This window comes from Odontesthes bonariensis, chromosome 2, assembly GCF_027942865.1.
Source record: "Odontesthes bonariensis isolate fOdoBon6 chromosome 2, fOdoBon6.hap1, whole genome shotgun sequence".
Lineage (NCBI taxonomy): Eukaryota > Metazoa > Chordata > Actinopteri > Atheriniformes > Atherinopsidae > Odontesthes > Odontesthes bonariensis.
In genome coordinates, this window is record NC_134507.1 from 16,030,332 (window position 1) to 16,057,633 (window position 27,302).

Consider the following 27,302-nt stretch of genomic DNA (forward strand, 5'->3'; position numbering starts at 1 on the left):
AACTACCCAGTGTGTCTGTAGAAAAGACATTTGTGTGTGTTTTGTTTTCTGCTGTCTCTAAACCACAAGGGTGAGAATATATTACTGAGCATATTTCGAAAGGGCTAATGTGAGAATGGAAAAATGGTCTGTAACACAAGCCAGTTTTTAGCCTGGCGGTACATTTCCTGCACTGTTATGTTTCAGGCATTGTACCAAACAATTGAAACACATGATTAATTGTCGTGGGTCTCAATGGGCTCTGACTGCAGGTCTTCAGCTGATCAGAGCGACGACGCTGGGAGAATTTCAAGATCTCAGTTCAGTCTAATCTGACGGAGATAAATTTCATTGTGCGAGCTTCTTTTGTTTAACGGCCCATTGTGTGGTGTCTAATCTGATGAACATTCAGAGGCTTTTCATGTTTGCCTGTGTGTGTGCTTCTGACTGTGACTTCACCAGTTTGAGTCTAGCCGAGGTTGTGAGTGGTTTCATATCTTATGGGTTGTGCTGCCTGCTGCCTGCTGCCTGCCTGGCGATGATCATAGCAGGGCAGATATATCATGTGAGCCTGTAGGCCAATCGGGATGGCTGTGATCAATTATTCATTGGGCCTGTCATACTGTATGTCGGCTGCATTGACCGTGAGATGGTCAGTATGGAGAAATCTTACTGCTTTTTATGGCCAACAGGCTGCAATGGGCGCAGAAGCATGTACCACGTTAGTGCACGTGCAGATATGTTACATTTGTTCTATGTTAGTGGTTTTGGATGAAGTATAGACACTTGTTTGCATGTAGCACATATGTTGTGCTCTGTGCTTTAGATTCCTGTAATGGTATACAGATGTGCCATCTGCAATGCAGGAGCTCCTCTCGTGATGCAGCAGTCATCTCTTTGATGGAATCGATTGGCTCGCTGACTCGGCGTGTCCTATGCTATCCTCGTGATACCTTTAGAGTTGATACATTAAAGTGAGCATCTACCTTGATGCTGCTTTTGCTTTGTTGCTCCTGTAATCTTGTAATATTTAAATAATATCTACAGCAAAAAGAAAAGGCATAAATATGATCAATGGTCAACTTAATTCCTCAAACAGTGTCAGAGCCGAGGGATGGACATGGAGTTGCATATAGAAACTCATATTTGATTAATAAATCAATCCCCTAACATACCCCAACTCCAACCGTCCAGCGTCAAAGCACCAAGGAATTGTGTTCTGAATTAATGCAAAAATAAAAAATCCTAAAAGGGTACTGCCAGACCATAAACATAAATAGAATGAAATTAGACGAAGGAAAAGTACTATAAAATGACATGCATATGCCAAGGAGTAAAATCAACAACAGTAAATGGATAGACGGAAACTGAGCAATGCACATCAGTTGTTTTCTCTTGTACTTTAAATGTAAAATTCTCATTTCCTTTACCAGTTGCTTAGAAAGCTCAGTATTAGAAATGGGCGGTGATCTATTTTGTATAATCACAGTATATTTTTACATGGCAGTCATACCCGAGTAAGTAGATATAAGTGGACAAAAAAAGGAACTATATAGGATTTTGTTTTTGTTTTTTCTAAGATTGAATAGCTAGAGTGGTTTTCCTTTAAGCAATCCTCCCTTCCTGGATTAGAAACATAAAATATAAGCTATAGATTTCTCTTTTAAGTCTTTTAACTCTATTCTCTCACATACACAATCACTTTTGGTTGTTTAGTTGAAGGCATTTTTCTCATTTAGAAGTCTAGACTGTATCCCACTACAGTCCCTGAGGCTGTTTGGGCTGATTCGCTTGCTTGGCTTGTTGTGTTTCCACTGTAACCTTTATGATTGGAGAGCACCAGTGAAAAGCCCAACAAAAGCTTAACCCCCTTACATTAGTGATACTTTTAATGGGAAAACACCAATTTGTGTTCCTGGAAAGTTCCAGATGAACTGGTATGATAACTGAATAAGTGACTTGTGTGTTTCGCATAAACACTAAAATATTAGCAATATAAATTTTACTGTTGAGCAAATACAGTTTTTACAGTCTAAAATGTCATTGAACTTCAAACCTGAAAGATAACACAATTATTAGGCAGCAATCGTGTGCAGAACTGTTTGGCTCCATAAATCACAGAATTTCTACTGTACCTTCATTATTATGTTCAATGCGTAAAGTCAAAGTTTTGAATAAGTAACACCAAATGAGCAGTGAAAAACATTTCAGTGTTGGCCCTGAGTTTTCCATCTGCCTTCGGGCCTGTCTTGCTTCAACCTCGACACTTCTGGCTGTGATTATAATTTATTTGGTCTCCGAGGACTTGACGCATTTGACACCTTTTGGACACTCCGGGGATGGTAAGGTCTGAAATATGGAGGTACTAGAGGATAAAAGGTTCCACGTAGCAAGTCTTTTGCAGTCGTTCTGTATTTTTTTTTTTTCCCAGCTCAGCTTTCACAAACACAGGGTAAAAAAATAATAAAAAAGGTGCATATGTTACCTTAGACAAGAAAAATGATCTCTTTTAGTCACATTTTACCTCAGGGTAGGACACTAACTAACATAAACTACACATAAACTGTAGGACACACTCTCTGTAATTATGATGATGAGAATGATTAAATCCCCTAAGCATTCAATTTGATGTAGTTAAGAGATGGAAAACCTGCATAAAGAGGGTAAGGGCAGAACAAAAACTTGCTTGATAATTTTGCACATCCACAGATGAATGCACGTCATGATCTGGAGTTATCAGGTTGTCTGGTGCATCTAAAAATCAGGTGTTCAAGCTGATCTCGCCTCCATCTCTTGCTCTGACTTTGCGTCGATGAGACATTTTGTATTCAGGGTAAATTTAGTGAAGAACTGCACCATTGATTCCCTTTTGCTATATATTCATAGTAGAGTTTATAATAGCAGGCTGCTTTTTATTTGTGATTCTGCTTGAGTGGGTGAGCAATATCTGATTTGGCTGCATCTCTCCTCCACTCAATGTCAACGTTTACTCTTTCATGTTAGCCCGTCAAAAAGCCGCTGATCTCTGTTTTCATGGCTTCAGAGGAGTCAGGCTGCGGGCACACCATCTGGCACTGTAGGCACAGCCAGCACTCTGGCAGATCCTATACAGCCATGCAGCCATGTGCACACACACGCAAAGCTGCATGACACATGCAGACATACGCAGGAGATGCTTTGATTTATGCAGATGGTTTGAGCTGCCTCTACCTCAGTTTTATGAGCTCGCACTCACAGTTTTGGCAACATCGTCACCCTGTACAGACAGATATACTCTTTTACCCCTCGACTATACAAAGACAGTTAATCTGTCTTAAATTCCATTTTACTGTTTTTTTTTTTTTTAAAGATTAAGATTATCTTTGACAGCCTGATACTTTCCCTCTATTATTTGATCTTAAGGAGAGTTAAACAGTCTGTTGAGTCATGAGGTTAGAATGGAGCTCTGGTTGAATCCTTCATGGTTCACTGCTGTGACTTCGTGGTGGTTTCAGCCTAACAGGAAATGAGGTCAGCAGGGCTATCTCCTTAGATCCACCACAGGAAATGCATCACATGTCATCTGCGGTCAGGGATGTTGATGTTGTCATGGTTTTTAGGCGTTTTAGCTCTAAAATAGGCCTCTCAGTTAATCCTCTCTTCCACTAAACAAACACTGCCCTGATCCCAGCACCCACCGCACTCTTGTCGCCTTCTGATCTAATCTGTAAATAAGAGTTGTCTCTTCGTATTGCTTCCACAAAATCAACAAAAATTCTAAAAGAGCTGGAAGCTTTTACGAAAATGATTTCAGTCTAACCTTCAGGCCTACTGTCTCGTGTCTTAGCGATGATGTCCTAGCGTGCGGAACAACATTCTGTGACTTTTTCTGACAGTTGGAAAAAGCCCACCATGGGGTCAAGCACTCATAATGGCTGTTGTTTACGTCTGTCCTTCTCCTGCCACACAGCATTAGCCAATGAAATGCTGCCGAGCACCCATGGGTCAGAGGAGCTTTGGTCTTGTAGAGATGAGTGGAATGTGATTAGACAGACAGCACTGTTGTCTGAGGTGAATCATAATACAAATCAAACGTCGAAGCTGCTAAGAAATGCAGGGCCTCACATGCCTTGTGATGTTGTTAATTGCTGCCTGGCTTAAATTAGAGTTTTGAAAAAAGTTATTTCGTAAGAGATAGGTGTGTTTTCTCATAGTGTTGTGGGTAACGGATGACAAGTCTCTGCTGAAGCGGAGAGAGATGGAGACAAAGAGATAAGCCACTTCTTGTTGGAGTTATTTTCAGCAACACGGGAGTCGAGGACAGGGCAAGACGGATTGTCTGTATGTCAGTGACACTTTCTATCTGCCTGTGCGTCTGTCCTCTCTCTGACAAACCACAAGCAGGAGTTATTTAATGATATGCGGCTTTTGAATCACTATTTGTACACATTTAAAAACTATACTCACGCATCCATTATAAGGATGATGGTTTGCAGGTGACCCATCCTATCAATAACGTCCATGTTGAATGAGCAGCTGCGCTGCTGTGACTGAAATAGTCCAGCCAGTTCCTGTAAGTGTCCCCTGTCAGATATCTGCTGTTCTGCTCCTTCTGCATGTGGACTTTGTTGTAATTAAGGCTAGTTCGGGTGCCTCTGGGTGGCTGGAAGTAGGTCACTGGCACAGACTTCTGAGATCCAGGCGCATTGAAAACTGTGTGTTCTTGTGTGTGATGTACATTTTCTTTTTGATGCTATTCTAGTAATAATTTTCCTCAATTACTGTCTCAGTTCATCAGCTGAAATGACCCTGTCGATTCATTTTAGTTTGAATGACTGTTTTTTTTTGTGGATCCCCTTTTTTCTGTAGGTATTATTGATACCAATAGCAGACTGGATCAAAGATCTCAATCTCATTATCTCCCGTCAGCCACCATGGTGGCTACATCCCTATTGAGCGTGCATTGACAGGCTCTGTGTTTGTTGTCGTTTTCCTGCTCAGATTTGTTCTCATTTTTGTTTCCAAGTGGCTGCATGCAGCATGTGAGGGACTTCAGGGCAATGATGCAAACAAAACACAGAAAGGAAACGAGAAGAAGAGAAAGAGATGAGCACTTATGATAAAGCACCGACTCTTTAGTCCAACACTCATCGAGAGTAATAAAGAATTTCTATCTTGAGGGATGCATGATATTTGAAAGCACTTGCAAGAGTAGATGAATATCTGACAGTGTGGCTCATGTGTTTGCCTTGTACTGCAGGACATCTTCTGGTTATTGTGTCAGTGTGTTTCCACTCTAATTGACTTTGTTACCATGGGGGAACCTCTCAGGCAAAAGCAGCAGCTGATGAATATGCGTCAGAGTTTGCCACATAGGAGGCAAAGGTTGTTATTCTGAGCCATTAAAGAATTGAAAGACTTGTGTGCAAAAATGTGTCCTAAAAGCAAATTAATATAGGCACACACACAGACACACACACACACACACACACACACACACACACACACAGACACACTCCTTTCAAAGGTCCAATTTGAAATAGAAAGACGACTTTGTTACTCCCAATTGAAAATTTGAAAATGATGAATCTAATTATTTTGGTGATATGCTCAAGTGCACGCACGGCCTAGTGAATTGAATTGCATCCCAAAATGAAAAATAATTTGTACAGTATGAAGAATCAAAACAGTTATCGGGCAGTAGTCATTGGATAAAATTAATTGTGTAGTTATTGGTGGGCAGGAATGACTTCCTGTAACGTTTTTTGTTGCAGAGGAGCTGAAGAAGCCTCTGTATGAACACACTTATCATATTTTAGCGGTGTCACTATGAATGTCCATATGGTATATCTATGATAATGGCAGGAATTAGGTGCTATAAGCCACTAATATCTGTTTCTTCAGAATAAATCACCATATCTTTTGTCATATCTTTGTTTGTACGTGGACGTCTTTGAGATGACAGTTTTGCTTATGTTTGATATGTTTTAATTCACTAGTATCATAACAGCCACATAAAATGAACAGATATTGTCATGTTTTCTGATCCATCTATTTAACCTGTAATATTAAGCTACATTTCAATACACATCTATTGACAGTATTGTGATATACAGTATTTAGTTGGGCTGCACAGAGGTATGGTGGTTTCTGTGTGGAGTTTACATGTTTCCCCCTGTGTATGTGTGGGTTCTCTCTGGTACTCCAGCTTCTCTCACAGTCCAAAAACATATATATTAGGTTATTTAAAAGGTTATTTTTAATTGGTGTCTCTAAATTGACCCTCGGAGTGAGCGTGCGCGTGCATGGTTTTGTGTTTGTGTGGCCCTGTGATGGACTGGCCACCGGACCCTGCCTTTCGCCTAATGACAGCTGGGATGGGCTCCAGCTCCCCTGCGACCCTGTATTGGATTGAGTGGATATAGAAAATGGATGGGTGGATGGATTTAGTTGCAAAAATGACCTCACCTCTGGGCACAATTTGTTCTTAAAGTTCCCGTGTTCTAATTTTAAAGGGTTGAAATAAAACTTTGGTTTTCAACTAGAACACCCGTGTTGATGTTCATAAAACACAATATTTCTCTTCGCTTCAGCTCTTGTCTCCTTTTGTTTAAAGCACTCTGTTTAGCTCCTGCTTAGCTCTCCTCCTAAAAGTAGAAAGTCGTAACACCACAAAAAAACTCATCGTTGTATAAAATGAACTGACAGAAATTAGGATTCGTTGCAATTATGTGAGAATTTACAAGTAATGGTCAACCAAATTTCATGATGGTGACAGCCCTGTTTGTCAGTAAGTTTCTCCCCTTTAAACAAAAGATTGCAGAAAGGGGACACATTTTGAAATGCAGAGGTGGAGCGGTGAGGGTCAAAAGTCGACCAGCCGCTGATAAGCCTATGAGCCGGCAAGGGAGGTAGTTATAGAAGCGAAACAATACTACCTCGTGTGTGCATATACACACTAAGACGTCATCGCAGAATTCACGACTCTTACCAACGGTGCTGTCACGGTTGCTAATTCCGCAACACCAGCCCGATGTGTGAAACAACACAGCGATGTGGGGATGATCTCCCTCTATTTGGCATGCGTGTATTACGAGGAGGAGCGGCGGTGGGCTAATTAAGACGTCTATTTTGCGAAGATAAGGCACCATGCATGTGTGAAAGAGGCTTATGTCACACTTCCAGCTCAGAGTAGAAAAATTCAGCCTCCCACCTTTATAGCCAAACAACTTTGACTTTTAATCATGCTGCATTCACTGTACCTCGGAATGTGGAGGTCTAAACTCTGTTGCACTTGTTTGTTTTTTTTTGTTTTTTTTCTATATTACCATCAAATTCGCACCACCAGTTGTTATAGTTCAGAAAGAAATATATCCAGTTACTCACAACGAGATTGTGCCTCAAACAGTGAGGAGTAGCGATTTTGCTTCACAAAACTGCAGACGAGGAAAATGCTAATATTTAAGAGTGCTGGTATCAGTTTGGTGTCTGAGCTCTCGGGCTGTTTACTGCATGCTCTTTTATACGTGCTCTGAAGGTTATTGATCTCAAAAGAGGCAGATCCTGCGGAGGTTGTCAAGTTGGCCACTCCACACTGAAATTGGCCAGTCTGAATAGTGATGAAAATTTACGGTTGGAATGGGAGCTTTGTACCGTCGGCGTTATTTTACCCAAAGCATGTCACAGATATCTCGGTAAGACCTCAGAAAATAGTGTCAGCTTGTGAAAAAGGGACACGTCATTTCTCCTTTAAAACAGAGTAATGAAGATTAGCTTAAAAACACCTTAGAAAAGCATTTCACTGTAGATCTCCCCAGCTCCACATTAAAACACACTCAGTTCTCCAGTGAGTATTTTCCACCAGTGGGATTGATTCAGAATAAACTACAGTAACAGAAATGTCACCATGTGTGGCTCATTGATGTGCTTTTAATAGTTTGGGGATAACAGCGTAGTTCTGTGGAACTGAGGAATTCTTCTACACCAGGCTTTGGCCTAAAGTTCAGTATTAGTTTGTCTGACAATAAGGGCGACATGAGCGCCTTTAAACTCTGCTGCTGCTTTTTTTTGCACTCTATGTATTTTAGTTAACGTGAGGTGAGAGGCGTCGGAAAGAAAGGAACCGAGAAGCAGGCGAGCAAGTAGAGGCAGAGGACAGAGGAAAGAATTGGTGGAACAGAGTACCTGTATGAACTAGATTGCAGCTGAGAGGTCCCACAGTTGGGCCTGCTCACACTGGTATAATAGCTGTGTTCGACGACCTAGAAACACACACACTATCCTGGAGCTTACGTAAGACCCCTAAAGGGCCTTTAGGAAAGTTGCATGTATACGCTGGTATACACACATTCATGCACACCACATACAAATTGAATATCTGTAATTTGAACTACAGAGATGATTGGAGTTTTCCCCCATTTTCAGAAAAAGACCTTTTAAACAAAGACAGCAAATGGCTAAATGTGTGCTCTTTCTCGGGTGGCAGTACTGTACTGTATGTGCAAAATCCCTGTCAAGTCAGTGCTGAAATATGACCCATGAACACAGCCTCAGCACGGCTCGACTTGGAAATCAGCAGAATGTAAATGATTCAACAGCACCTCTGTGTGGCTGCAGGAGCTCAGCTGACATAAGCGCCGGCGCTAAGACTGAAGAGACATGGTTTTCAAAGATTACAACTGTGAATGCTCTGCGACCTGACTCTGCTCTCAGCTGTTGCACATGTTGCTCTGAGGAGATAAAATGGAGGATGCTGTTCTACAGGGGTTTCCCCAGAGACTGGATAGAAGGGAGCTCTGAGCAAATCAAACCACATATAGAAACTCAGCTTTTGTCACATTTTGTTGTCCAGAACTGCAGGCTTCAGCACCATCTTGCCCCTTTTTATGCACGTCTATGATAAAAAATGAGTATATTAGGCCACAGACTGTAAGCCTGCGTGCTGCTGCTTTGCAGTGGTTGTCCTGGTGCGATGCTGATGTGTGGCTGATTGGCTGACTGGCTCGCTTTGCCTGCAGCTTGTCGGTGGAGTTGTAATTCTGTACCTAATCTGTGTAGGGCAAGATTTAGTGCGACGTTGTCACTTAATCGGTCATATTGCTTTACGCAGTACAGTAGTGTCAAGATCCTCAGCTCCTTTTCTGGTGTAATACAGTTTCAGATGTATACAAGCTGCGGGGGTTTGTTGTGGCTGAGTTCCCTTCACTTGACTCCTGTGTTGGTGCTTAGTAACATTTTCTAACACTGCTTTCCCAGCAGAGATAGAGCTGACTCTCAGGGTCAGTGCTGGGAATGTTTTTTAACATGGTGGATTAAACTCACCTCTGTATTTCCACAGCTCTTCAGGGAAGTCAGAATAATGAAGCTCCTGAATCATCCCAACATAGGTAAGTTCAAACAGGAACCGGCTGCAGCCCGGTGAAATAGGATTAGTAAAATGAATTAAAGCAACACTGTGCAACCAGCTGAGCCAGTTTAACCCGCCGCCAGATTCTTTAAAGAAACAGTAAATGCGCTGCTTGTTTTCCAGAAAATGAATTGATTTCTGGTTGGCATTTTAGCCCCTTAGCGGCGTGCTCATGTATTCCTGTAGCTGAAGTTGCATCAACATTGTATGAACATTGGGAGCTGCTCCCTTTTCCCGTTTATGTAATGCTTGGATGACTTTCACGTGGCATAAATGCATGAATATGTAAAAAAGAATGACCAACCCCCCCCCCCCATTTTTTTTTAAAAAAAGAAGAGTGCTACTAAAGACTAAATTCAGAATAAAAGTTGATCCATTAGGATAGCTCAAGTAGGCCAGTCAACTCATCTAAGACCAACTCAAAATGTAATTTTGCTAACTTGTTTTATTCCCACCTTCATTGTTTCTCCTTCTTTTCCCCAACTTCTCTTGCAGTTAAATTGTTTGAGGTGATTGAAACAGACAAGACACTTTATTTAGTGATGGAGTATGCCAGCGGTGGTAAGTGAAGCTTTAATGCATGTTCACTAAATGAGACGTATTGATATTTGTGTACAAAATGTTCCCATCCTGTAAGTTTAGGATGCCTCGAATGTAATGTTCTTTGCAAATCTATAATCCAAGCTGTTCACCATCTCAAATACCTACTTGTTAAGAGATTAGATTCCTCTGACTGCCTCAAAGCAATCACGAATGAATGATTTGGATGATATAAAACGAGGATACAGTTAAAGATCACAGTACATTTCTTCTTTCTGCAGGAGAGGTATTTGACTATCTAGTGGCTCATGGCAGAATGAAGGAGAAGGAGGCGAGGGCCAAGTTCCGACAGGTGAGTCATCAACATTGCTGCACTTGTACCTCCGTCATTCCATTACTGTTTTCCGGAGGAACACTGCATGCGCCAAGATTAAGCTTTGTCACTGACTGCAGAGGAAAGGTGGAGTGCAGATAGCTTGGTCCTAAGAACCAGCATTCCTGTAGAAGCTGCTCTGACACCTAGTGGTGTTTCTTAAGCAACGAGGCATCCACAGCAATTTATTAATAGTAGTCGCATCGTCTGTTGAGCTTATCTTTACCCTGAAAATCAACAGATATTTCTAATTGACTTTTTATTCAGTGAAACATGAGGAAGATCTTGATAAGGCAGGTTTTTTTTTTTTTTTTTTTTTTTAAATGTATAAATTCTCTCTTAGTTGGATGACTCAGAGAAATAGTGTCTGACACAGTGTGGGCAGTTTGTGTGTCTGTGTTTGAGGCACAGCACAATCTCAAAACCCAGAGAGGTAATGTGTTCACGAGTGCGTGCAGGTGGGTGGCTTCTGTCGGAGAACAGCGTGTGTTTTGTTTGATCGATCACTGCTATTCTTACACATGTCAGGGAAATTTCCCCGTCAGCTGTGAAGGCAGCCGCTAACTGCTTTGGCACCTGGAACATTTGGGCTCGGGAACCTTGAATTGGCGGTTCTCAAAATTCATCTGGAATGTCTCCTTTCAGAAGTAGAAAAAATGTTATAGCTCGCAATTTCTCTCCCTCGCAAAGGATAGAGGTGGCAACTAAAGAAAAGGCATGAATGTTGAATTATGCTGAGTTGGTCTTAATCTTTAATGTGCCTGTGCTGACCTGTGATGTGTGTTTGATTTTCAGATTGTGTCTGCAGTGCAGTATTGTCACCAGAGGAGGATAGTACACAGGGATCTAAAGGTGAGGCCACTTTCCTCACTAATGTCTATTCGTTGGTGAGCTCCCATTAGAGAAAACTTTAATAATCAGTCATTGTTTATAATTTTAGTCTACTTGTTGATCAGCTGTCTTTCTCCTCACCACAGGCAGAGAACCTATTGCTAGATGCTGATATGAACATCAAGATAGCCGACTTCGGCTTCAGCAATGAGTTCACTGTGGGGAGTAAACTGGACACTTTCTGCGGATCCCCACCGTACGCCGCGCCTGAACTCTTTCAAGGGAAAAAGTATGATGGTCCTGAAGTGGACGTCTGGAGCCTTGGGGTTATCCTCTACACACTGGTCAGCGGCTCACTGCCCTTTGATGGACAGAACCTAAAGGTGCGCATTTGTTCTGGGAAGCATCACTGTCTATGTTCATGTAGACCAGGGGTGTCAAACTGGTCCATGAAAGGGCCGTGTGGGTGCAGGTTTTTGTTACAACCCTGCAACAGCACAGCTGACTTGTTTCCCTCAATCAACTGAACTGGTAAGACCTTCAGTGCAGACAGTTCAGTTGATTGAATGAAACAAGTCAGCTGTGCTGTTGCAGGGTTAGAACAAAAACCTGCACCCACACGGCCCTTTCATGGACCAGTTTGACACCCCTGATGTAGACGGTACAAAGTAGAATAGACATAAAAGCAACACTAGAGAAGTGTGTGAACCTTGAAATTATGTCCTGCACCAACGGCTGAACCAGAGCAAATAACCGCTTGTGTCAGGGGCTGTAGGTTGGGTTACGGAGACCAATCAGACCAATTTAAATACTGTCAATGCCGTGTTTAAAAATCCAGCTCCACTATAGGGTTTAGTCTGCCTAATTTGAGACGAAACAAACTGAGCTGCAAAGTTGATGTGAAGTCAAAGTGGCATTGGAAGAACATAGACACGGGTCTATGGACACTGCCCAATGCGCTGTATAGAGCAGCGTTCACAATGGCCAGTTGCAACAGAACTTTCGATGTTTTACGGCAGAATTATTAACAATAACTTTATTTTTATTAACACCTTTTTACCTTTATTAATGGAACAAGTTTAGTTCAATTGGATTCTGAAACTACCGAAAGTCATATTTAATGATTAAACGTGTTTTTATTATCTGGTGTAAAATAAAAATAAAAAATCTGTCTTGTATTGTTCACTCTCATGCACAGTGCACAGAAAAACTGATACACTATGTTTGTAAAGGGTCAGGGTTAGAGAATGTGTAATTCTTCTGCCATGTAAACTTTAGCCGATAGATCCACGTGTAAAAGCTGTACTTCACTTCAACATTTAAGTATTTGGACATTTACATGCGTTTTGGTCTTCATTCAGCCTGACATGTGTAACCACTCCAAGCTGCATACATACTTGCGCAGCTCAATGCATCTTTAATGAAAGCATATGATTAATTCTGTTTGAATCTGAATTCACTTGGACAGCAAAGGCTAAAGTAAGTGAAAAGTACCAAATTAAGAGCGACAGCCTGTTAGGATGTTTACGTAAATGAACCTGAAAGTGAGTTGTTACTTGAATAATCCAATTAAAGTGGACCCTCCTGTGTAGTTTGTGATGAGTTGCTGTAGAAAGGAATCGACCCTGCTTTAATAATGCAGACGTTTTGGAATAATAGGTTTGGTACAAAGTATCATTTTTTTAAATTGATGTTCAGAGCTTGAGTGTGTTTTTAGTTGCATGAATCAATATTCTGAATAGACGTAATGTGAAAGGGGTTGCTTCTGTGTTTGAACCTTCCGTTAACTCTTCAGAGCACCAGTGGAGCTGAAGGAGAATCGATATTTAGCTTTACGTCCATCAGACACACGACTCCAAATCAATCCTCTTGTTGCTCAGTAGAAGTCTGACTAGTGAATCAGCGACTTTAAACCGTGATCATGTGTTTACACCCTGCTTCTCTGCATCCAAAGGGCCTGAATAAACTAACAACGCTCCTCCTTTGTTGATGATTTTTTTTTTTTTTCCTCATTTGGTTTCATCCCTGTTTGTCTGGTGTGCAGGAGCTGAGAGAACGGGTGCTGCGAGGAAAGTACCGCATTCCTTTCTACATGTCAACAGACTGCGAAAACCTGCTGAAGAAGCTTCTCGTGCTCAACCCTGTGAAACGAGGGAGTTTGGAGGTATTGCCAGCGTTTTGCATTGACGCTGCATCTTTGCATCTGTACTGACTCTCTGTTGGAAACGCTTTGCACGGCAGCCGGCTTAAGTCGAGCAGTCAGTCTTAATGATTTACAGTAAGATTATGGTGCATCATATCAGCACATCACCGCTGCTGTTGTTAATTGTGAACAAACAGAACACTTCAGTTTTATAGCCTGTCAGATGAAGATTGGGAAACATTACTCATGCTTGATCAAAGGCGGCTCTTGGGTAATTATTTGTTGGAAGCATTCAGAAATGATTAAATTAAAGACCGCTAGTATCAGATATCTTTCAGTTTGTGTTCTCTGCTTCCTTTATTCACGTTTAGGTTGGTTCCTTCTTTTCAAACGGTATAAAGCTGTCACTTCACACTCATTGTGCTCGCGGTCAACAACGCCCCTGCAGTCAGAACAAGATGCAGCTCAATAGTAAAGATTTCTCCACCAACGATAATAGCTGATTACGCTACTGCTGTGCATTTCTCAGCTAACTGCTGTCATTTGCAGCATATGTTGCCATTTCATGTTGTATAATTATCAGAAGAGTCGTGAATGATTAATGATCAGAAATTAAAATGCAAGTGCTGATTTTCTTGCTGCTTTATCAGCAAATCATGAAAGACCACTGGATGAATGTGGGCCACGAGGAGGATGAGCTCAAACCTCACATCGAGCCTGAGGCGGACTTCAGTGATACGTCCAGAATAGGTGTGTGTGTAGGTGTGTGCAGATGCCAGTATTTCTCATGTCAACTGTTCACACTTTGATTGTTGACTTCTTTTATCCCATCCCCCATCAGAGCTCATGGTGACTATGGGTTTCCCCAAAGATGAGATAACTGAGTCTCTACAGAGCCAGAAGTACGATGATGTCATGGCCACCTACCTGCTGCTGGGCCGAAAAGCTCCAGAGGTGAGTTTGTCTTAATTCTTAACCACGTCACCTAACCACAATGACCACACCCTCATTGCGTGCTTCTATGTTGCAGTTTGAGGGCAGCGAGCCTCTGACCAACAGCATCCTGGGGCAGCGACAGCGGCCGACCAGTGACATCAACAACAGCTCCAGCATTTCTCCCGCCCATCCCAAGGTCACGCGCAGCATCTCGGCCAATCAGAAGCAGCGCCGCTACAGTGATCATGGTGGGGATGATGATGGTGGTGGTGGTGGTGGTGTCGTAGAGAAGCCAAGTAAAGTAACATCGTCCTTCCCAGCTCTGAGAGTGCTGCTGGCTGCGTGTCGTGTAGGGGGAAGTTGCTCTCAGTCACTGATGATTGGCTGCACGATCAGACAACAGGGTTTTAACATGCTGATGTCCCTCTGAGCGAGACAGGAGAGCACTGCCAGCTTTAACGATACTCTTAGAGAGCTGGGGGGAAAAAAAAGATCCAGATTTACAAAAAGCACGTTTCATGTTGTATTTCACTGTCATGCTGCTCGCACAACATGACACAACTTTTACAGTCAGTTAAATGCAAATCAGTGACTCAACCTGAAAACTGCACTGGTTGTGTAGCAGCTTCCTCCCGTCTCATGTGGAGCCATCATATGTGGCGCCATCTTCTGGCTGGCTGCTTTCCTGCAGCTCCCTCTTGAACAGCACCTCGAAGCATGAGGAGGGAACACCTGTGCTTCGTACCTGCTCACCTTGGCCTCTGTAGCTGTACATGTTATGAAACAAAGTGTTGCTGTCGTGTTTGATACCTGACAGATTGGATCATGTGTAAATCCTTGCTTTTGAGTGGCTTTGCTTGATGTTACTGTCACAAAGACACTGTCATTGTCTGTCTATTTCATTTGAAAGAAATCTATTCCCATGTGTGTGTCGATTCTAGTGGGTCCGTCAGTGCCACCAGCAGTATCGTACTCGAAGCGTGGTCAGGCCCTGAGTGTGGAAAGCGACCACAAAGAGGAGTGGGACGGAGCACGTCGGCTAGAGCTCAGCACTTCAAAAGGGGATGTTTCCGCCTCACCGCTGGGGGTGCAGGAGAGGAAGAAAGCTACGAGCGCTGTGGGGGTGAGGAAGTTGAAGCAGAGGGTGGGGTGGAAAAGTCTATCCTCAAGAAGGTTCCCCGCTGTGTGAAATGACCGACACATCTAAACGGCAGCCACGATAACAGCTTGCCAAACTCTTTGTAGGCTAAGAAAAGGTGCCTTATATTTTTGCCTGAATGAAATGACAGGATGAAATACCTAATTTTGGTGGTCCATATTTGGAACACTGCAGTTGCACCTCTACAGAGCCACATTAGACTGGTGACAATGCACTTGTTTTTTCCTTCATTCTTCTGAACACTACTTCACATCACTTATGCCCCTTTTCCACCACCAAGCTACCCCTACTCTACTCGATTCGATATAGCCCACCACTACACCACACGGCACGGCACCAGTAACATTTCCTTTTCCACCCAAACTGTGGCCTGGAAGTGGGCGGAGTCGGCCCGTTTACCACTAACGTGACCTCGGTTTCAGGTGACTACAAAGTGTCACGCCACGGTTAGTCAAAAGTAAACACAATGATGGAGTGTAATGTGTAGTTGACAATCCATATTGTTTAGTTAAACCAAGCTCTTTATTAAAAATGACAGTACTAAAGTAAACAGCAGGAGTTGTCTCAGATACAGGCGTCAACGCCAGTGTTGGTGGAATGCAGATAGCAGCTGTTGCCTCAGCTGCAGATTGCGATGCCAGTGTCGGTTCTGAAGTCTGCGGGATTGAAGGATCTTCGCTGACCTCAGCGACCGAACACTCATCGGTTGCACAAACCAAGTCTTGAGGGGAAAAAAATAAAAAGTGTGAACATTCGAAACGCATACACATAACCGCATAGGTGAGACACTGTGCTAGCCTTCCAAAACAGCGTTGTTTGCTAGCTCACTCAGAACAACTTACATGAGACACCTGTGTAACTTTACACAATTTAAAGACTGAACATGTATTTGTTACGATATAAAACATGCATTTGTTAAGATATAAGCGTTGCACCAAGGGGATGAGAACAACACTTACCATTTTCCATCGCCTCCAACAAAGACGTCGCCGAATCCACGGCGTTCGCCGGGCGGTGACCGTAAATGCCGTCCATTTGGTCGAACCACTCCGGCTGTTGTGGTCCTTTACCTGCCGGTAATCGCTCTTCAGCTTGTCTCGGCACTGCTGAGAATTCCGGTGATAGCCATGGTTAGCCATCAGCTTGGCTGGAACACCTTCGTGTCGCTCCGTCCAGTTCCTTCTGTATGCAGTCCTCGGCCACCACACACAGAAAGGTCTGCACCTCGCTCATCGTCCATGGGCTGGCTTTCTTTCTCTGGTCTTCCATCTTCGCAATTCTGTTTACTCTCTGTTGCTCTCGCAGGTGTGTTTTCATACATGGCGGGTGATTATTTAAAGCTCCCCGAGCTTCGTTGCGTGTATGACGTAATTTCACCAGACCAATCAGTGGACAGCACTGATCACGTGACGTACTAGCACCGACTAGACCCACCTCTGAAGTAGGTACTTGCCAGGGCTAAAAATTGTAACGGGTCCCGCCTTCAACCCGCGGTGGAAAAGCTCCCAATCAGGCTTGAGTGGGACTGTGTAGAGCTGTATAGGTACAAAAATGTTCGGTGGAAAAGGGGCATTAGCTTTACCTCACATTTAGTAGTTAAGTTCAATTGTATAATCCAAGCCAAGTGTTAAGTATAGTAATATCAATGCACTAGTAGAATACTTAAAATTGCAGTATTTCAACTTTTCACATGGTAGTTTTCTTATATACTGCAACTGTACTTCAGCAAGTTAACTGCTTAATACTGTGGGTATTCCCCTAAGTTCTCTTTTAGGGAACTCACCCATAACTTCTCAGTATTTTTGTTATTTTCGCACTTTGAGGTAGATTAAGAGGTTTATATCTCTGTATTTTTTTGTGTGTACATGTTATAATGTTTTTTGATGTCTCTCCCCACAAGCAGACCAATGGGTCAATGACTCGCAGGAACACATACGTGTGTGAACGTTCTTCAACTGACCGCTATTCAGCCATTCCCAATGGCAAAGACAGCAGGTGAATATCAGTGTTCACACCTTTCTACAGTATGAGAGTTTATCTGTTTATTTTGTGTGCATATGAACATGTTTTAGTGTCCCAGTTTTGCCCTTGTTTGGTAATGCTGTCTGTCTTCGATCCTCAGTTTAACCGAGGTATCAGGGAGCACGCCATCCACTGCAATGAGCTCCACACGGCCACGTCACACTAAGTCCATGTCATCGTCAGGGCATCCTTCAAAGAGCACACTGCCCCCCATTGATGACAATACTGAGCTTAAATCCAGGTAAGCAGCAAGTCCCAACATTTGCACCGACAGTGGCTGAAGTAAGATCTCAGAAAGGGTGTGTTTTTAGTTAAAAGTGCGCAGACTGGGATGCTGGCAGTTTGTTGACTAAATGCACATTGAACTTGCTGATGTATAGAATCCTCTGATGCTCCTGCTTTAACATCTTCTACACGGATGCTCTTGTTGCAGCTCCTCCCCGCGTGGTCCTTCCACCTCTCCTTCTGCACACAGTATTAGCACCCCAGAGAAGAACCGTTTCCCCCGGGGTACCACCAGTCGCAGCACGTTTCACGGAGCTCAGCTCAGAGACCGTCGCAGTGCTACTTACAATGGCCCTCCGGCTTCGCCCACGTTGTCACACGATACGGGGGCTCTCGCACAACAACGCAGGGGAACCTCAACAGGGATCATCGGCAAGATCACCTCAAAGTTTGTCCGCAGGTCAGTGAAGACAAATGGCTACACGTTTGATTTCCCTGCTTGTCTTTTTACAGTTTCAAAGACTTGATTTAGACTAATTTAGCCATGATGGTCTAAAAGAAACGGGAATAAGAAGTCGTATTGGGGTACTTTCTGCTGACTGAACCTCCTCATCCAGTTAGCTCCTTTTGTCACCTTCATGCTGGCCCAACTGCTAGAAGCTCACAGCTTTCTCTCCTTTTCTCCCCGCATAGAGCTCTGTCTTTCAGGTCAACCCAGAGGTAGGAAAACATAAAGCTTGCTGCACTTGTCCCCCTCTGCTCAAAAACTGTAATTAAAAAAAAAAATTCTGTGCCCACTATGACCCTCGCCCATGTGTTCCTAATCCTACTTGCCCACCACAGCACATCTTTGCCTACTGACACCCTTGTTATGCCGCGTAAATCCTCCCCTTGTGTCCACTGTCTTTATGACTAAACCTCACGACTCACCAGCTTGTTCTCTACTAAGCAACCGGATATCTGCTTCGCAAGTTGCAAGCTGTCCTCTCCTTACTCACCCCCGTCTTCGTGCTGAGCTTAAGAGACGAGAACAGGCAAATTACAAAAGCTGAATCAAACTTTTTAAACCACTTTTCCACTCTTAACACATCAGTGGGGATTAAGGAAAGGTATGGTACTCCATGGGATGCTACACATGGTAAATTTGAGCTTTGATAGGATGTTCCTCAAAAGTTCACCTCATTGTGTGCTGAGCTCTGATACCTGGGAGTGGGGATTCTTTCCTGGCATGATGCCTGACACCCTCTGCTTTGTCCGGTGATGACTGGGGTGGTGTTGGAGGTGGGTGGGGGGTCATGTTGGCTCATGAAAATAAGTCTGTTCCTGGTTTATTTCAGGGTGCCTAGTGAGGGAGAGGCCAGTGCCAGGACAGAAACACCGAGGTGAGAAATTGATTGAAACTGATTTCATAGAGAGCCTGAAGCTGACTTTTGCCTCCTTTTAACATCTCTGCTCTTTCTGTCCATCTTTCTCTTCTGTTGATGCAGGAGCGCATCAGGGGACACTAAGGAGGACGGCAGCCGGGACTCCAAGCCCCGCTCACTACGTTTCACCTGGAGCATGAAGACCACTTCCTCTATGGAGCCTGCTGACATGATGAGAGAGATCAGAAAAGTTCTGGACGCCAACAGCTGCGACTACGAGCAGCGCGAACGTTTCCTGCTTTTCTGCGTCCACGGCGACGCTCGCCAGGACAACCTGGTCCAGTGGGAGATGGAGGTGTGCAAGCTGCCCCGCCTTTCGCTCAACGGCGTGCGCTTCAAGAGGATATCGGGCACGTCCATTGCCTTTAAGAATATCGCCTGCAAAATTGCCAACGAGCTCAAACTGTGACGGCAGATGGAGTCCCAGTCGGTCTTTGGTGAGCTCTGGTTACAGTCTCATCTCATCACTGGATTAGTGCTGACTTACAGGACAAAATCAGCACTGAAGGTTCTCACCACGCAGAATCAGGGCGGACTTGGCTGGTAACGTGCAATACTGGCCACGAATGTACTGTGCAGGGTAGTGGATCAGAGGGATACTACAAGATTTAACCTCTGTGACGGACAGATGGCAAAAACGGCTAACCCCATGTCCTTTAATTTTTTCCTCCGTCCTGCCCCCTCTTCCTCTCTATCAGCCTGCTGCTCCAAGTCAGAGGGTGCAGTCATGTAAAACATGCAGTATGCAACTCAAAAAGATCATCCTGCAATAAAGTTTTTAGTCAGTTTTTCTAATCGCCTACTTCGAAATCTATTCTCCTTGCTGAATAACCATTAAAAATTACTGTAAGCTAAAAATAACCGCTTTTCCACCTGTGTTAAGGCAGTATATAGATCAGGCTGGAGCCCATACTAAAACTATGTAAGAAGAGAATTGTACTGTATGCATAACATCTGCAGGTACTGTATTGTATATTGAGTTTGAGTTCTGTACAGAATTTTACTGTTAATACTGTCTTTTTTCATGGGATTGAGTTCTTTCCTAATATAATTGATGTCTTTTAGAGCATTATTCTTTCAGTCTGTGAGGTTTTTGTTTTTTTTACCCCCCCCCCTCCCCATTTTTTTTTGTAAGAGCCACCGTATGAAAATAGTGTTTTCAACTTTATTTAAGGAGCACTAAATTATTTTGTTGAATATGAGGGGATGTTTTCCCTTGCCTTTTCCGTTCTATTTTTTTTTGCCTGTGGAGAAAAACGAAACAACACTAAGTTGCACCACATAGACTTGAGTCGTAACCTCAGTTGAAACTGAAAGTGTTCACTTTATTTTTCTCTCCGCAGCAGGACGAGGCGATTTTTGGAGATTCCCGCTGCAGTTGCACAAGTATTCCAGGGTGATGTGTATGAACATGAGAGTATGCACCTGGGGTTTCTTTCATGTTAGTTTGGTAGTCCTCAGTTACGAAAACACAGGGTTTAAATCGTTCTACTTTAGAAAGCAGTGAACTGGATGTCTATCCAAAGGACAGAGGATGCATGAGAAGTCTGTCATTGAGATTTTGCTGTGGAGCCTTTCTAAGGAGCCCGATTTAGTCCTGCTGTCAGTGTGATTGTGCAGGTACTTGTGTATATCCTTGCTTGTGTTTTTTTTTTTTTTTTTTTTTTTTTTTTTTCTAATTCAACGGATTTTATTGTATTTATTCCATTACATTGTAATGTGCTGCTTTGTAGATTTGAGGCGTGCACTTTGTGGAGAAAATAAAAGGATTTTATTTGTTTGTATTCATTTGATTTGATTTCTGGTGTCCGCAAAAAAAGTGCATGTCAATGAAGTAGATGCGCGACCGTGTGCCGTTTACTTTAAGGGCCGAGAGTCAGGATGTACCACTCAAGCGACATGATGCTACACAGCAGGAAGCTCCAATGAAATATTAACCTTTATTGACTCAAAATAACACAACATTAGTCCTACTCATGACACAAGTGATGTATGTATTTTGCATACATGTTAGTTAAAGATTATGAACAGTATCCTCAGTTTTTTTTTTTTTTTTTTTTTTTTTTTTTTATATCTTGGTACCTTTTAAAGTGCTGAAAATAGTTCCGGTAGTTCCCAGTCAGGAAAAACGGGTCAATACTTGAAACATTATACAAACAAATAACAGTAAAAATGTAAGTTGCAAGGATATACAGGTAGAATCTCACACAATATTTCTATTGATAGTTTTCAAATGTTAAGCATAACTTTCTGTCATCCTTGAGCAAATATGAATCCGACTGCCATGGTCCCTCTTCAACTTACAAAATCTTAATTTACAAATCTTGTAGCATACAAATGAAAAGAGAAAAATGTAAACATTTCAATTTGGCAGATTTGTTCAGTTAAACGTGTTAACGGGTTAAAAAGTACAACTTTATTATTTCTTTCTGTACATAAATATATGAGACTACAAATGTATAAACGTTGTTGAGCGGTGTCAGATGATGAACGCACACACATAAAAAAAAAAAACTCAACCTATGTCAGAGGTAACTGATATCCTGTGTGAGGGCCTTCATGCATAAATGACTCGAAAACTTGAAATGCACGCATCTCTGACAAATATCTGCTCAAGATGCGTGCTTTTGTTTTTAAATTGATGATTTCAGTAGGTTTTAAAAACAAGGAAGGAGTAGTGCGTGCTGTCCTCAAGTTGGGATCAACACTGAGTAGTTTAGCACTGAATGTGCAGGAATGGCCTTCAGGTACCAAAATCACAAAAATAACTCACCAATTAACCAAAGAAAAAAAAAAAAAAGAATCCCTCAGTTGCTCAGATCAATGACCATGTGCTCAAAGATCTGAGTTTTCCCTTTGAAACTGGAGGCCAGCAGGAACTGACGGTTGTCTATGGAAACTGGAGAAAAGGCTCTCGGCGCCTGGATGTTCAGCTCTTGGAAACGAACAAACTCGCCCTTCTTGGCATCCCAGCGGTACACCTGAGTGAAAGAGTAATCGCTGCCCAGAACGGCATACTGCCAGCTGCCCACAGTGAAGGGCTGGAACACCATGGAGCCTCGAGAGGGCATAGTCTGCAGCTCTCTGAAGAGGGCCCCGTCCCAGTGCATGACCTTGGAGTCACCAATGAAGCGCGTCAGGCAGATATAAAGGTCAGACTTGACTTGGAAATGCTTCACGGCGTAAACGTCCTCCATCTCTGGGATGTCGGTGCGTCTGTCAAATTGCTTGGTGGATTTGTTCCACTGGTAAATGACGGGCCTCTGGGAGCTGCTGGACAGAATCAGGTGAGGTTTAGAGGAGATCTCCAGGTATTCCACGTCAGTGTCGCGGTACCAGGGGTGCAGGGACTGATGAGAGTAGAAGCCATTACCGTTCCACTTGTAGATGGTGGTGGAGCCGGCCTTGGAGCTATCTGCTATGACAAAGAAGGATTCTCCATCGATGCGAAACGTCTCGATATCGTTTGGTTTGCGGATTTTCAGGATGTCAATGCCTTGAAGCTTGATGAATTTGTTAGCAGAGATGTCCCGCTTGTAGATGTGCGAGCCTCCAAACAGCTGAGCCACAATGATAAAGAGCTGGTTGTCAATGACCAGAGGTTTGCAGATCACTGTGGATGTGCCTGGGGGGGGGAGGGAAATGGAACAATAAGAAAATGCATGTCTCCATCCAGTGCACCCTCACTTCTCCTTTAAAACTCACACAGCCCATTCACAACATGACATGTGCTTACTGTCAATATCATCAAAGTTTCTGAAGACCGTCTCAACGTGATCCCATTCCAGAAAGCTGCACTTCCCGATGAAGGGCTGGGCAAACACTACATACTGGTCAATCCCGAAAGAAAATGTTTCCACCGATATGGATTCAAACTTCAGGGACTGGTAGGGGGCAAACTCTGTTGGAGAAACAAAAACACACTCACAGTAACATTAAAAGTCCCGAGAAGCTTTGATGATTGTGAGAAAATCAATTAAAACACGACTCTGTTTGGCACTGCACCTGTGGTGATGCAGTCGAAGGACTGAGGCGCCAGATCGTTGATCTTCTTGTCCAGCAGTGAGGCTGGGCCTTTACAGAAAATCTGATCCACTGTGGCATTGGTGCTGTAGATCCACTCCACCAGCCATTTCAGCTTACAGTCACAAGTGAACTGGTTCCCACGCAGGTCTCTAAGAGAAGAAAACCGCAACGCTAAAAAGCTGAGAGGAACACTCTCCTCCCTTAGTGAGTTTAACTCATTTGTTTGTTAAAAGTTGTAGTGAGCGAGGCGGGACTGTCCTCTCTGGCCCTCACAGCTTCTCTCTGCACTGAAGAGAAGCTAAAACGGAGGTCTGAAAACCTTCACTAGATGATAGATTGCAAACGGTCTCCCTCTCTCACTGCTGCGTGTAATTTTAATGGGTTTAAAAGCACCAGCGGCCTATGCATTTATCAAACCTTGGCTGAAATTGAATAAATGATACATTGTTCTAAATTTAGAAGACCATACTCATTAATCACTGCAGAATATTTTATCAATCACATACAGTAAATTCAATATGACTAGTTTCCTGTCTGGGAGCAAACATCATACTTACACTTTTGTCAAGGCCTCAAGACCATTGAACAAATCTTTGGACAGAGTCTCCAGATTGTTGTAAGCCAGACTCCTGATGAGGAAGACAAAGCACTTTTGCTTAATGTTCAGATTTCATTATCAATTCAAAGTGCGCCACCCCCTTGCTTCGTGATTCCATTACATTCTAATGTGGTTATACAGTATAGCATTTCACTTCAACTGATATCTGCTGAAGAGTGTGTGCACATATTGCCATGCTGAAAGTAAAAGAGGGAACATTGCTTGTTGTGAGTTTGAGGAAACATTAAGTTATTTTTAGATCTGCCTCCTCAGCCATTTTATGGCTTTGTCTGCCACAGAAGAAGGAGGAAAGTAGACCCAACTGTTGAAAAGTTGGTTGTGTGTGTTTTTGTTATCAGATTTGTTTTGATTGTCCTTGTGTTCAGATGACTTATTTGATAAGAGATACTTTGTTGTGTATAAGATATGTGTAATAAAATGCAAATATAATAGTTGTTGTTGGCAGCAGCAGGACTTGCTTTGCAATCATAGCTGCACAGGGTTGGGAGAAATGTCTCTGTGGCATTTCGTTGGAGGAGTGCTTGTAAAAGTGCTAAAATGTATGTACTCACAGATGCACTAAGGTTTTCAGTCCACGGAATGCATGTGGTGATATCGACTTGATTTGGTTGTTTTCTATGAATCTGAAATAAGAAAAACAGGTCAAGTAAATGCATAAGAAAGGAGACTTTCTTCTTCATTAGTGAACGTTTCCAGGGTGAACTTGCATCATCAACTCACAGATATTCGAGATGAGGAAGACCAAGGAAGGAATCCTCGTTTATAGATTCCAGGTTGTTAGCTGTGAAGAGGCTGTGCAGAGGGATCCTCGGGTTAATATTTTACCACAGTCACCAATGAACTGATAGAAAGCATTTGTTTTTAATGTTAACCCAAGATAGGGATCAGTGCTCTCTGAGGATTCCAGCAGTCTTACATGTTTGTTTGAGGGACATAGAGGCTCAGTCAGTACCCTTAAGGCAGCCGAATAAGGTATTCCCCTCTAAAAAAGAGGAATTATTCTCGAATACATCTGTCTCTGAAGCCAGATCTGACTCACACAAATGCACAGACAAATGTAAGGCAACACTTGGATGAATGCCCAACTCAGCGATCAAGCTTACCATGAAATGAAACTATTAAATAGTGAAATCACTCAAAAAGATAGATTTAACTTTTTTTTTTTGTCAACTCCAATCATTAGGCCTATCCACAGCATTATGTGTTGCAATGAGTGGAAGGAAAATGTCTTGAACATTAAACATGGCGTTGATCAGCTCACTGGGGACTGACAGCGCGCAATAAAAGAGGGAACAAAAAGCTCCAGAGAGATTTCTCACAGGAGATGCAGGGCAGGCGTGTGGATGAAGCTCTCCTTCGGGATTTCGGTGAATTCCGACTTTACGAAAGATCTGAAAGGGGGGCATGACAAACACACTGTTCAGCGAGCAGTTATTGCAGTCTGTTCCTTGGATATGTATTACTATGTTACTATGCAGCAGCAGCCAACAAATACAAGTCTTAACCAGCACATAGAGCCCAACGTGTTCTGTGAATAACTGGAATGGAACTCACTGGGTTTGTGTTATTAGCCTACTTTAAAAAAAAAAAAAAAAAAAGAATAAATATGACTTACAGTGATATGACATCGGAGGGAAAGCTGCGAGGGATCGATCCTGCGCTTTCGCACAGCGCGTTATCTTTGGTACATGTACATGACAAGGGACAGCGAGGCTGCCTGGCTCTCTTGTTGTCCACCAGAAGGAAAACCGACGCCACCACAAGTACGCCAAGCCAGGGCGATCTTTTGGTTATTCTGCGTGTATTTTCCATCCCCTGAAAACCGCTGCGGGCACAACTTGCGCGCCGAACAGTCCTACACATGAACCAGAGTCTGCGGCGGCTCTTTTCCTGCTGCTGCCTGGAGGCCAGGCCACGCGCTGTCCGCTCTTGTTTATCTCCGCCGAGTGTTGCGCGCCGCCGCTCTGAGGTAATAAACGCTGCAATAACACAACACCACAGACCCCCTCCAAATAAATAGATGTGACCAAAAAAAAAAAAAGACAGAAAACTAACCGGTTGTCTGCTGTGGTGTGTGGAGCTCAGGAAAACGCCAGCTGGCGCTGTGACAAACACGGTGTGAGGGCAGGTGGGGATCCCAGCGGGAGCAGACGGAGCATCTCCATCCAAAACCACGCCTATGATTTCAGCAAACGCCAGTAGCTCCGCGCTAAAGTCCTGGGGGAATCCACCCAATAGGGAGCGAAATTGTGCAATTTTCTGTGAATCAGCAGGAGAAAATGAAACCCTGACATGAGCCAGCGAATGGCTCCCCGTGGCGCAGACTCACTCGAGCTGTCTATGCGGGAAGCGGTTGGAGACCAACTTAAAATGGGTTGTAGCCTGATGTTGGACATAAATGTGATGCTGTCTCATTACAAAGCGTTTCGTGCATAAATAATCTGAAATTTGCACATTTTGGGTGTATTTCCTGTTTTTTACGAGGTTTCCATGGTGACTGCAGGATGCACTGATCCGTGATGCAGGGGTGTGGGGAAGCCCTCCTGTCATCCGGACATCTGCTCTGCCTCAATCTAATGAATTCCCCTCCCCTTTAGCGTGTCACACAAAGGACAGGTCACCCTCTTTATCCTTCTTTTCTGAAGAACATCGCGTTTGCTTGCTTCATTGCAGTAACACCCCCACCCAATACTTTTATTGCAGCGTTCTTTTCTTCAGTGCCAGACAAATGTGCACCAGAGTCCTCTGGGATCCCTATATGGTTTCTTCTTCTTCACCCTGTAATGCCTCAGATTTCCCCCTGGAGCTGTAAGATTAATATGTTTACTCACTGCTCCAGGCACGCCTGCGTCAGATCCTTCTGGGAAGAAGTATTTGCAGGGCTTTTTAAGAGGTCTCTAAACAAATACAATGTTCCGTACCTCCAGACGCTCTGTCCCTGATTCGATTACACCTTTCTATATCCGGCAGCAGTTTACCATGATAATACCATTTTACTTAAAGAAATTAAAGCAGGGTTTAGTAGAGTAGGATCATGCTCTGGAAGACTTTGCGGTATGATCGTGTATAAAGTCAGAGGGATGGGTGAAAGAATGAAACTACTCATTTTGAGGAAAAACATGGTTATAAATTAGAGAAGCTGAAGGGGTCCCAAAGCAACTAAAGTATTTTCTCATAAGCGTTTGTTCGACAAAATGCAGAACACTGGATATTATTGTCGTGCTGATAGATGATGGGTAGGGTCTGTGCTTCATGAATGTCACTATTCATCAACAGAATAGAACACAGAGTGTCCAGCAAGCGCAAAACCACAGTGAGCTTACTGTCTGACTCTTTTAATGGAATTTTGGGATACGTTTCCCATATCCAATCTATGAATACATTAAAATGTGACATTAATATGCCTCATCACTTGAAAATACTTAAGATCAAAGTATTTCTTAAGCAGCCATAGAAAGCAAACCGCACCATATCTCTACAAATATACAGAGGTTTTGTGTTGTTTGATTCTCTTGATTATTTTTTTTCAATTCAAGATTCAGCAACAGTTCTAATGTCAGACAATCTCTACATTTGGCCGCACAATATGTTTCTCAAATGTAAGATTGGGGTCATATTGAAGAGGATTGCTGTGTGTTGT

The 27,302-nt window shown here is 43.1% G+C and overlaps 2 protein-coding genes across 8 annotated transcripts in view; one reads left to right on the top strand and one right to left on the bottom strand.

Moving 5' to 3' along the window:
- The window catches only part of LOC142393899 (serine/threonine-protein kinase MARK1-like), a 33,193-nt gene extending 12,392 nt beyond the window's left edge, over positions 1–20,801 (top strand). The window contains exons 4-19 of one of the 7 annotated variants that reach the window (XM_075478324.1): positions 9,296–9,344; positions 9,860–9,925; positions 10,186–10,256; positions 11,073–11,129; positions 11,255–11,491; positions 13,153–13,272; positions 13,902–14,001; positions 14,093–14,205; positions 14,282–14,483; positions 15,129–15,310; positions 17,247–17,341; positions 17,469–17,609; positions 17,802–18,053; positions 18,287–18,313; positions 18,931–18,975; positions 19,081–20,801. In XM_075478324.1, the coding sequence (XP_075334439.1) occupies positions 9,296–9,344; positions 9,860–9,925; positions 10,186–10,256; positions 11,073–11,129; positions 11,255–11,491; positions 13,153–13,272; positions 13,902–14,001; positions 14,093–14,205; positions 14,282–14,483; positions 15,129–15,310; positions 17,247–17,341; positions 17,469–17,609; positions 17,802–18,053; positions 18,287–18,313; positions 18,931–18,975; positions 19,081–19,426 (2,103 nt within the window). In that variant the 3' untranslated portion in view covers positions 19,427–20,801. The remainder of the gene's footprint in view (positions 1–9,295; positions 9,345–9,859; positions 9,926–10,185; positions 10,257–11,072; positions 11,130–11,254; positions 11,492–13,152; positions 13,273–13,901; positions 14,002–14,092; positions 14,206–14,281; positions 14,484–15,128; positions 15,311–17,246; positions 17,342–17,468; positions 17,610–17,801; positions 18,054–18,286; positions 18,314–18,930; positions 18,976–19,080) is intronic. The other 6 variants (XM_075478318.1, XM_075478322.1, XM_075478323.1 and 3 more) reach the window with 6 other exon arrangements.
- An 88-nt stretch (positions 20,802–20,889) lies between these two features.
- Positions 20,890–26,053, bottom strand: LOC142393975 (leucine-rich glioma-inactivated protein 1-like). The gene is made up of 8 exons (XM_075478326.1): positions 25,278–26,053; positions 24,982–25,053; positions 24,383–24,454; positions 24,214–24,285; positions 23,601–23,672; positions 23,023–23,192; positions 22,754–22,918; positions 20,890–22,642 (listed from the first exon to the last, which is right to left on the bottom strand). Exons 1-8 carry the CDS (start codon positions 25,523–25,525, stop codon positions 21,825–21,827), a joined length of 1,689 nt encoding a protein of 562 aa, XP_075334441.1. The 5' UTR covers positions 25,526–26,053; the 3' UTR covers positions 20,890–21,824.
- Positions 26,054–27,302: the final 1,249 nt, after the last annotated feature.